The sequence below is a fragment of the Zerene cesonia genome, chromosome 25, assembly GCF_012273895.1.
Source record: "Zerene cesonia ecotype Mississippi chromosome 25, Zerene_cesonia_1.1, whole genome shotgun sequence".
NCBI classification, from domain to species: Eukaryota; Metazoa; Arthropoda; class Insecta; order Lepidoptera; family Pieridae; genus Zerene; species Zerene cesonia.
This window is the reverse complement of record NC_052126.1, coordinates 2,119,506-2,132,010: the sequence shown is the minus strand read 5'-3', so window position 1 is coordinate 2,132,010 and position 12,505 is coordinate 2,119,506. Positions and strand designations below refer to the sequence as shown.

Here is a 12,505-nt window from a genome sequence, read left to right as displayed (position 1 = left end):
ATTTGAATATTAAAAAAAAGTTTTTCCTGGATAAATGTAACTGATAATTAATGGATATTCTTTTTGGGACGTCCAATAGCGTTTATATCTGTAGGTGTTATTTATTAAACGACAAAACGTTGCGAGAAAACTCGTAGTACTTATTACAGTTATAAATCCCGTACCTACTTGTAATATAATTTATTTTACTTACAACCGACTTTAAAAAGGAGGGAATCTTAATTTAAGTTATTGTGTTTTTTGGGTTTACCTCAAAACTATCCCCTTGCTGAAGTGATTTAAGATTTTTATATTTGAAAGCTTATGTCTGAATTATGGCCGCATTAAGAATTGAACAAATTCTGAAAATTTTATGATTGCTATGTATTGGTTGGTGTGTTTAAGGGTGTAGTGGTGAAACGAAAAATATTCAATATTTATGGTACGGTACGCAAAAACCATTTGGAAAGTTTTTAGACATGTGTTAACCTCCGATGCGCACTTGGCCAACATTATGACAAGAATAAATAATGCAGCGCAATATAAAGGAAGTAATTAAAGTATAATATTTTATTTCAGTTTTAATTAACATATTGTTAGATTGTATATTATAAAGGATAAGACTATTTGCCATACAAAGACTGGCCGCGTGATCGTTAATATTTCGTATTTGTTAGCCATTGATCGGAGCGTTATGTTCAATAGAAATAAGAAAATAAAACATTAATTAATTATTACAAGTAGTTCTAACGTTAGACGTAAGATTAATTCGTTTAATTCATAAACAGAAAATTCGCGTTATATTATTTAGGTGTATATTAAGACAGCTACTAGATAATCGATAACGTATCAGTGAATTCTACCCATAGACATTAATATTACTGTATGTATTTATATTTAACTTGAAGTAGATATGATATTTTTCTTGGAAATCCATAATGTGTTAGACGTATCCCGAAAAATCAACGTTGAACATTTTTTCTATTTCGTCAAAATTGAAATATTCTCTGACTCGTAGTAAATATAATTTATCATAGACCGGTCTATCCAATATTCATTGAGCCGAATGTTTATGCCTTGGAAGTGGATTGAAGAGATTCAAAGGTCACACGGCTTTGAAGAAACGTATAAATAAATATTAGGAATCAAAGGAAATTATAGACCTGTGCGCACTTAATATATGGAATGTTATTAAAGTCATACATGTTATAAATAATCTGATATATATTATAGTTTTTATCAGCTATCGTGAATGTTTAAGAAACGTCTGGAATCCTGGAAATGGGAAGAAATAATATTTTCTTTTAAAACCTGTAACTTTGAGTGAAGATGGTTGGATTTTCTTAGTTTGTTACTCTTTTACGCTAAACTACAGACCACTACATTAATACGCAGAGCATCAAACTACTCTTTACATGAGTACCACCTGAGTGAAACCACAAGCTCCACCTATTACGTAATATTATTTATAATGACGTTGATAGTTCTTATTGAAGCCTTATCTATTCTTGTCATGTTACTTTTTTTATTATTAGACTAAGTATAAAAGTTTCCACTTCGCGCTTTTTGGCTCAAGCACTACCATCTAATCTACGAGGGAACTTTCTAGATATTTATATACAAACCACTCACACTGTTTCTCCTCAGCTTGACCCAGTAAAGGAAAAATAAATGGAGCCTTTATTCAGAATGAATATAACTTTGCAATCGTAAAGGAGTTTGTAAATCGTTACATATTTGTAAATTACACACTTGCAAACAAAATCTTCCCCCTGGCTAATATTAGTGTACATTATTCATGTTATCTGATAAAATATAAGGGTTTAATAAATTAAATAGCCTCATAAACAAAGGCAGGCAGTATCGTCATACATCTCAGTTGTAATATTAACGTTGTTTATTGCAGTCATAAAATCAGACGAGGTGTTTTAGGCCCCTACCGTCTGTAAGTTTTAGACACTTGATATTAAAGTTGCTCTGATATAAATTTAGATTTCAAATAACACGAACAAAAATGTTATTTATTAAGTCTAATGGCTAGTTTCACAACTTCTGGATACATTCTGTTAAGCTTAACCATTAACTATCAGTTAAAATGGCAGATATCGTATATATATGAATCTTTTTTGTGTCGAACAATCCAGTTTTGGTGAAGGCTATAAGGTTACATAGCATCATGTAAGACGCGGCTGAAGCGCGGGACACAGCTAATATTAAAATATGAATATAAGTACTAATATAAGTTGATACCCAAAATCTCACAAACACATTTGAAGGCAACCATCACCTAATCAAATAAACCTTCATCCGATGAACATGTGAATGCATTATCAAAATGAATGACAATAATTGTCGCTTACACGGCATAATTGTGGCACAATACAGTGACAAATTGTATTTTAAGTACCGCGTAACGAGGCAATATGGGTTAATCTCAGTGAGGTGCACTCGAATGTTGTTTAGAGGCCAGTGAAATTGTAACATGTTTCAACGTGTATTGTATCAATGTGTTTATGTTAAATTCGAATATGATTTTACATGCAAAGAAATTGGATATATTCCCTTGGAATATTGGGTGGTTGGAAGATGTATTAAGTATTTAGAGGAACTATATGAGTCAATAGCCTATATGATAGTGTGTGTGACCGAAATCGTTCATAATAATAAATCGATGTTCATAAGTAATTAGATGGTCCATCCATTCCGTCTTTTTGCAGTTTCTCTTTAGCTACTTTGTATTGAACTATTAGTATTGCGAGTCCGACTCGCACTTAAATTAAATAATTATAAATAATAGATTAAAATTATAAAGCATTTCAATGCTATAAAACTAAAAAGTAAATAAATTAATGAGTAATTTTTTAATTGGTTAAAACTCACAAAAGTGAGTAATGTAAAAGATATTACCATAGTAATGACTAATGAATAACCAATTCGTCTGCGGTGCATTTATAGACTACTAGCTGCGCCCCGCGGTTTCACCTGCGTAAGTTGCCTATATGTTATTCCAGTTGTCCAGTCCTGTCTACGTACCAAATTTCAATGCAATCGGTTAAGTAGTTTTTGCGTGAAAGAGCAACAAACATACACACACATCCTTACAAACTTTCCCATTTATAATATTAGTAGGATTAGTAGGATGTCACTCAGTGAAGATGCATCATTCTGATTGTGAAAGAAAATTGAAATCGGTTGAATAGTTTTGTGCCTAAACATCGTTATACAGTATATACATACAAAAACACAAAAGTTTCCTCCTTACAATATTGGTATCGATAGGTATACTTGAATATGTTCATAGTTAAATCGCTCGGAGGTATTCTAGGAAACACGTTGCTATTTTATTGTTGCAATAAAATTTCATGGAAATAACTTGAGTTGAGTTACTCTTACCATTTGTTTCTTGTGGTTTTAGTAAAGTTTTCTGATTGTATGAAAATTTTTATTTATACGCCTTGCACATGTATAGAACAAGTTATTTCGTATATTTTTTCTATTGTATAGTGTCTTATTATTTATATTGTTTAAAATTGGACACCTCATTTAAAATTAGAATTGAATTTTGTCGTCAAATCCAATAGTATATAAATACATACAAAAAGAGAACGAAATCTGTAATTTATTTATTTATATTTGGGAAACCAGCAGTAATTAATTATTTATATTGTTTTTGACACGCTTTCACTAGCTGCACCTGTATGTTTGTTTGTTTGTATGTAATTGAGTCCTGTAGACTTGATATTGAATCCTCCTAAACGTACATATTTACTTCAAACTTTACACACGTTTTTTTATATCATCGTCGACAATGAGGTACCAGGGTCGCCTGATGGTAAACGCTACCACCGCCCATGAACATTTGGAGAGGGGTTAGGTCGATTGCAGACCTTGCGCCTCTACAAAAAGATTGCCGCCTACATTATTTCAATGATAACAATATTGTATCGACGGAACGCGGCCTTTGTTAAATATCGAACGAGCGAGCCAAATAGGCGTTGCTATGGTTTGGAAAAGACGCGGGTTCGAATCCCGCCTCGTGATTAAATTTATTCTATACTTTCAAAATTTCTCATTTATAAAGCATTTCAATATTATAAAACTAAAAATTATTTTTGTATTTGTTTCGTACAGCGAGTGCAGGAGCCGAAGGCCCTTTTCCTGTGTGGCGGAGATTACCCACATGCTGGTGATGCTTGTAAGGGTGCCGTACCCAAAGAGTAAAACGGGACCTTATTACTGAGTCTCCCTGGTGCGGTCTGTTTGTCTATCTGTCATTAGGCAGTGATTCAATATGTAATGAAAACTTTCGTTAAATAGTTGAAATTTGCATAGATGACGTATTTCTGTTACTGCTCCTCTAACTCAAAATAAAAGATTCACATTCAACAACGATGGCCTATATTTTTGCAATCGCTTTTTAGCTTATTTATACGGAACCATTAGTGTCGCGAGTCGGACTCGCACATCCCACTTAATCATCGTTTTACCAAGTATTATCTAATCCAAATTTTACCAAAGTCCCTATTACTTCTCTATAATACTGTCCACAATTTCTTCCCTATAAAACGCCCATTTTATTACCCAGATAAGAGATACCAATATTTCTGCCCAATCGCCAATAAAGCCACAGTTAACATACGCTACTAGTGACGTCATTTGGCAATGTTCTTTGCAACTCTGCCAACTGGTGTAGATTCGATTCTTGTGTTATTTATTGAATCAATGCTGTACTCTATTTATCGGCTGTTTCGTTCAGAAAATGGACCATATATGGAGCGTGTTCAGCACTTTTGCAGAGGTGTTTAGCCGTTAACGACTTGTAACACATTTTCAACTTTATCAATTTCATGTAAAGTTCATTTTAGACTGTATTTTTCCTGTATTCTTTTTTATCTTTTCAATTTTAACGATTTGTTGGAATAGTAGTTAATTATGGGATTAATGGGTTTAATATATTGGAAGAATATTTTATCATAAATACAATATCTATGTGTATTTTTTTATAATGTAGCCGCCATATAAAATATGAATTTGAATAAATTGTAGATATTGTATACTGTAAACCATTCGCTCTGAATTATCCCTTATTGTTTATTGCAAAAAGAATAAATGAACTGTTTTTTTAAAGCAAGGCAAACAATTGAAGTATTCAGTGAAATTTACAAACAATGTTTTATTTATTATCATCATAATAAGGAACGTTAAGGGTTTCACAAGTATTTGAATAAACTCATAATCAAAGGATAGGTAGCAATAACAATATTTCGTACTTATATTAATTATTATACATTGTATAAGTCCCATTGTCAACATCGTTTGGAAATCCCAACATAAATCTTACAAACTTCTTCGTCTCACTGTATATAATTAGCTATACCTACAGCTTTGTATACATTGCCTATTCAAAGTCGTAAATTAGGCAACTTCATAACTAAAATCGCGGGCCTTTGTTCCTTACGACTCCTTGTATAATGTTGCTAAATTACAGCGGTTTGGACTTACCAACTTGCGAGATTTCATTGCGAGCGATTAAAAATTGGTAAGCGTTAAAATCTTGCTAATAAACTCTCTGTCATCTTGTTTTTGTCCTTTCTTCGGGAACGTGTGATCACTCACACACACACATACAGTGTAGGTTTAAAATGAAGTCGCTTCTCGCCTGTTTATAATCGGTGGCTGTATCTTTCAAACTAAGCATCGGATATTGATGTGGGTTTAATAGGTAGTTATTCAAGGGGAAAGTTTATGTCTATAGTACATGTAGAATTTCACCAATGCAAAAAGGTCGGATCGCCAGTAAGAAAGAAATATAAAAAAAGCGTTTTACGGGTGTATTTACTATTTAATTAAAACTGTTGTATGGTTTTTAAATGTGTAATGGATATTTGAAAGTGTTATTGCACAAAAAATATTATCTCGGTTTTTTGCTCTTAAATAACATTATTTTAAATTTTTCTTCATAGAGGTACTGTTAATACACAATAGAACTGTATAACGTTTTCCTGTAAGTAGTAAGAAACAGACAATATCCTGCTTTACCATAAAAACAACCTTATCCTCCTATATTACCTCCTTAAATGTTTTCCAAATCCTTCCTCAAGGATTTCCCCTAAAATGCGAGCATTAAATCTACCCTAAATTGAGGAAATCATATCCACACCCGTATTTTATACATGGGATAATGAGCTTTAAATATTGTTACTTTATTTTAACGTAGACCCTAATTATTATCATTAATTTAATCTTAATTGCGTTAGGATATCCTTTTAGGGATTCATTCATTACTAAATAGATTAGGCTCTACTGGAGCGTGGGTACTAGAGGTTTAGGTTAGGTTATGTGTTAAAAGAAACATTATTTTTTGGAGAATTGAGAATGATAATCAAAAGTCATAATACATAATAGTTCTTATATTTTTTAGTTATTTGATGTATATATAATATTCGACATTTTATTATGGTTTTCAATAAAACAGTATTTGTTTTCTTATTTTAATTACATGCTGAAATGTTTGTTTGAACAATAATCTCAGGAAGTACTTTATACCGATACGTACGTACGTACGTGATCCCTGAGTGCTATAGGGAGAATCTAGGGCAGAACGTTAGTCTAGAGGAAACTTTTGTATGTTTGTAACGTTTTCATGCTTAAACCACTCTATCGATTTCAAAAATGCTGTCGCCATTAGAAAGCTGCAGCTTCACTGAGTGACATAGATGTACTACATATGTACCACGGGTATAGCTGGGCTGGTCTGGTCTGTATATGTGTGGTGTGTGTGGTCTTCCGACTCATTATTTTACGATCAATTCAAACATGAACGAATTGATACGGATATGATAAAAATGATGATAAATCTTTTAAACCATTCACAAGGCTGGTAAATGGAATTAACCATGCAATTCTCAGAATGATATATAATATAATAAACCATTTTTATATTATATTTTTCTCCATTTACAATTTTTATATTCCTCTCTTATCAATGCGCAATTTTTTCCTTTTTTTTAATATGCTTGCATTTTACTAATGTATTAATTAACTGGAATACATTGATTTCAATTCATTCCAATATAAGTTTATCACACATTGTCTACTAATCACTTATTTGTTAATTCAAATATTTATAACTACGTATTCGATGAGTAGTAATAATACAGTAGTGTATTGTATAATGATTTTAAAAGAGGATTCATACAATTACCTCTATGTTTTTCCTACAATTAGATTATTGTATAAAAATGTTGTATAGTATTTTTATTAAAGATTCCATTGTTTGTTTATTTATTCAAGATACGGAAATACAACCACGTAATATTTTGTCATTTATTATTTCACAAATAGCAGCGTTGCTAGGCAACGGAACGAGTCAAGAATTAATTAAATTAGGATCGCCTAGTGGAAATTCAGGCTTATATATATATTTCTAAGCGTTAAGAATGCGAACCAATCTAGATAAATAATAAGCAAACATCACATAGCATAGCATTTTGTTTTGTCTGTTTGTAAAAGTGTTAGTCGATATTTAATATACCTATATTTTAATAAAAAAACTAAAACGCCTCTAAATTATCGGAACTAGATAAAATAGACACGAGATTTCAAATGAAAAGGAGACGTTAAAATGTTTTGGGGTAACAAAACAAAAAAAATATACAGTAAAATTGATAACCTCCCTCTTTTGAAGTCAGTTAAGAACTGAATTAGTTGGCTATATCTATGCACCCTTTCAGTTCTTTTGATTTTTCTTAATTTCAAGAAATAATTAAATCTAAATAAATTTATAAATTTCGTTTACCATAGTACAAATTTTCATGAAGACAATTTGATGTACAACATGTATATTATTATTCAACTATTCTACAATCAGAGGAAGGCTAAAAAAAAAAGAATCTTACCTCACAGAGATCGATCTTTTTGTTTCGTTCAAAATTTCTCGTTTTCCAAAATTCGATGTTGCTATACCTGTAACAAAAATTTATATAATCATTTCTTAAGGCTTTAAATGACATAGTAAAATCAATCTTATATAATACTAGCTGCACCCTGCAAACGCTGTTCTGCCTTACTCTTATCATTTAGGGGTATGAAAAACAGATGTTGGCCGATTCTCATAGATACCGGATAAACACAAAAAATTTCATCAAAATCGGTCAAGCCGTTTCGGAGGAGTATGGCAACGAAAACTGTGACACGAGAATTTTATATATTAGATAACGTACCAAATACTTTGTAAATTAATATTTCAAATAGGTTCTGATATGTATTGACATGGATGAATGCGAGTTGTTGTTTTTAGAAATTTATTAGTTCCATAGCAATAAGAATTTGAATGGTATACACCGCGAAAGGTTTATAAAAACGAGTATACGAGTGTTGTGGCATACAACAACATATTGTATTCATATGTATGCAACATACAACTCGGTATAATTGTTTTATCTGGGAGTAAAACTTATAATATAAATAGCTTTGTCCTACACTGTTCTGTCGCATCTTACTAGCGGCACTAAAACTGCCCGACTTTAAAAGCGGATTTTTTTACCTGAATTACGTCCGCTAACCTTGATTCATAAACCGCAAACACTGATTGTTTTAACAATCCATTTTTCGTGAAAAACTTGACAATAACCAATCAAACGATTGGTTTTCTTTGCAGATTAGAAATGTATAATAATGTACAATAAACGAAATACAGAAAACACCGATATAAAATAATTTAATTGCGATCTAATATAATAATTTAATTTGTATGTAGGTACAATAATCGAAGATTACAGCGAATGCCGTCACGCAATTATTTAATTTTATTACTGAATGGCATATTGTTATAATTTAAGACTACCTCACTTTCATTCTCAACGGCTGCATTTTAAGATTAATAATAATGTTCAGGCTGTCAAGTGTCAATTAATTATGTACTTAAAGCAAATATAAAAAAACATAAAGATGTTCAAATTTCACAACAACATTTTTTAAAATTGGAATTATCGAATCACATGATATATGTTTTATTTGTTTATGGTTTTAATTTATTGTTGTTGAGCATAAAAAAACAGAAATCTTTATTATGTTTTCTTTTTTACTGAATGACTAATACGAAACACAAAAAGTGTATATAACATTCATGAATAATTCTGTAATTTAAGATTTTGTGAATTAATTAAAAACAATTAAAACCCAATGCAATTGAATTAAACGCGAACTATGTACGTTATACGTAACGTGTATACACTCAAGCACAAAAGATTTCGCACACTGTAAATATAAAGCGTGGGACACACGAGGCAAAGTCGTTAAAACTTTCACAATTACACAAGTTACACCGTCGCGCTCCTTCCGTCACTTGAAAGTTATATTGTGTCTGTTTTTCAGGAAACACTCCGTAGTGCTCACTGTTTCTATCATAAATGCAAGTTGAAAATGAATTTCACTACATATTTTCCCGCGTACCATAGACAAGACAATGTTGTAATCTGTGCATAGATAAAAATTATTATTGTACCTACATAGATCATAGAGTTGCAGGTACGTTACCACGAAGGAAATTATATTAAAAAAAACGTGAGCCGTCACGGGACGCCTGGCAGATGTGAAAATCGACATTATTTTCATGTATGTATATATAAATATCATCGTATAGCGTGGCGACGCGTCGCCACGGCATGCGTCGCCACGCCAGAAATTGGTTTTATGTGCGGCTACAGATGTTTCACATCAAAACTTAATAATCAATTGGACAGTTCCAGTAAATTACCCGCATCGAACAATAAGCTAACAAATAGCTCCTAGAAATAATGCTCGAAATTAGCGCAAAGCGTAACTTTTTTGTAATAAGTCATACGTCGAAATGTCGCTGGCATTCGGTTGGAGCACCGGTTTAGTTTCCCGTATCAGAACTGAGCAGGAAACAGCGATAAATCAGGCCTAGTATCCATCCATCTATTTTAAGCGTATTTCACGCAAAAATGTTGGTCTAGCTCGACACTTGCAGCACATCCATTCTAATATTTTGAAAGGAAGGTATACTTTTTAATGTTTATGATGAAAATGCTCATAAAAACAAGCATCAGATGATGTCTTTTACCCGTTTTCCATTAGGTTTTTTTTTGTGTCGAGTTATGGCCACCCACTAAGACGACAGGATGTTTTTTTTTTGTTTTTTTTTTACTATTAGCTGCCTGCCAACCTCACTGTCACTCCGGAATATTGTAGCTGGTAAAATAAAATTTTTAATCGATCTTTTTATCAATAGAGTCAGTTAGAATTTATTCAGTAACATCGTATCAGGAATTTAGTTTAGTTTTATAGAGCAAACAAACGTTTTTAACTGTAGGCTGTACAAACTAATTATTAATATTATAAAGTGGAAAGATTTTTGTTCTGACACTATTATTAAGCTATATATAAATAAATGTATGCTAAAATTAATTGTGTGTTGAATATTAAATTCAAAAGAAAAAAACACCAGACAATTTGGCAAAGATAATCCCAAGAGTACACTGAAGGCTCATTTTTCAAGAAGCATTTACAAAACCGTTATCTAGGTTACATCTCGGCTATTGAAACTTTCTTAAACTGAAATGCTAAGCTGAAAAGCCTGTTTCGAGATGGGATGTTAAGAAATCCCTTTTAAGATGTTGCCCCTTTCAAATTTAATTTCACTTTATTGTTGTGAGCTCTGTATCAATTTCAGTAATGCTGATGTACTTTTATGTTGTTTTAACCGACCTAAAAAACGAAGGAATATTCAATTCAATGGTTTTTTTGGTCTGGAATTTTCCATTCAATTGTTTTTATGGTTTGGTGTAACAATACTCCGTGGTAACTAGAACTCCGTGTAGTTTTAACCGGTCGACGGGATTCTTTTTTTGTATTAGATAGTGAATAATTGTCATAAAGTTCCATTTTAGGTTCTGGAGTCTTAATTACCAGGGATATATTTTTTTACCAATGAATATTTATCCACTAACTAATGTAATTAATTTGAGAGATGTATCTTATAACACTTTTAAACTTATAAATTCAATATTTCGTACTCAGTCAAAACGATCGAAAATAAAGGTTAAAGTAAAAACTAATTTCAACTGAATGTTAAAATTTCAATAGCAATGGAAACTTCTCTTACATAAAATGTATGTAAGAGCTATATACATAATATTTGTAGTAATAATTTCACAACGGAATATTATTACAATAAGTTTAAGTTAGTTCAATGTGGGAAGAAATGAAAACTTTCCGATCACCAAACAATAATGAATATTTTACTTAGAAATTTGAATAAATTGCTACGTTAATAGAAATAATTGAATCTAAAATGATATGAAGTCTCACGATCGAAATAGTTATTTTGGTGGTTTAAATTATTCTGAGCTTTCAAAATAATTCCGAATATTATAACATCAACTGAACAATTTTCATCACATAACTGAAAAGGATAAAAAATCCTATGTCCTCTCTCGGGTCTCAAACTATCTTTGTTCTAAATTTCATCTAAATCGGGTCAGTGTATGCATGAAGAAGAGACAGACAGATGGATAGTTAAAATAATTTATCATATAAAATTTTTGAAATTAGCTATATCGACATTTATAAACTTTGTTATTTTAGTCATATGCCTACTGGTGTCTAATAGGATAGAATGAAGTAACTAAATATCTCACTAAAATCTATTAATAATTATGTAATTCCTAAAAAATCGAATTCTAAAATTAACCGAGTTGTAGAATAAAACAGATGCTCTTTCTAAAATTACAGATCTCACAAGATACAAATAAAACTTTAATATTTATACCTTCAATTTCCTATTGCTACAGAAAAATATCCCTAGTAATCACAAACAAAAAACACTATATACTTATTCTTAAATCGATTTAATATTATTATTTAAATTCACTTCTTATTTTTCCAATACATAATAGTAATGTCTACTTACCAATGATTTGTATAATAAACAAAAACGACGATATTTTTCCATTCATTTTCAACATTTTTAATACAACTTAAAAAATACAAAAATCACTCCATAAATCCATCATTCTGTTAGTAAAGTTCGAACACATTTTAGTTATATCTAGAGTTAATAAATATGCGAAAGTTGCGTATTTCCATTGCGATTTTCCCGCTATTTTGCAACAAGGGCACGTGCACCCTCCATCGCAGCTTAAGTTATACTGAAGGCTCTTCGTATCCCCTACTAATGATATGTCACTCAATTGATACTAACTCGATCATGATTGCACGTGACTAACGATGGCATTCGACATATTGTTCGTGATTTTCATTTCTACTCGCAAATATTATTGTAAAATTAATTGTATGTGCAGTCTGCTACGAAATTTGCTACGAGATTCGTAGAACTTGTATAAAATAGTGTATGAATCGTATCACCAGAAAATCAGTAATTAAAATTGAAAAATTTGTTTGTAATTACTGATTTTCTTTACGCTTTCGTCATTTTGGGAGATATTATATGAAATTAATTTTATTAAATGAAAAACAAATGACACTACTACCTACAAACTTA

The 12,505-nt window shown here is 31.2% G+C and overlaps 1 protein-coding gene across 1 annotated transcript in view; it reads right to left on the bottom strand.

The window, feature by feature from the left end:
- LOC119836818 (Down syndrome cell adhesion molecule-like protein Dscam2) overlaps positions 1-12,129 on the bottom strand; it is a 54,477-nt gene extending 42,348 nt beyond the window's left edge. The window contains exons 1-2 of the mRNA XM_038362292.1: positions 11,915-12,129; positions 7,878-7,944 (exon numbers count right to left, since the gene is read on the bottom strand). Of these exons, the coding sequence (XP_038218220.1) occupies positions 7,878-7,944; positions 11,915-11,969 (122 nt within the window). The 5' untranslated portion in view covers positions 11,970-12,129. The remainder of the gene's footprint in view (positions 1-7,877; positions 7,945-11,914) is intronic.
- Between the last annotated feature and the right edge of the window lie 376 nt (positions 12,130-12,505).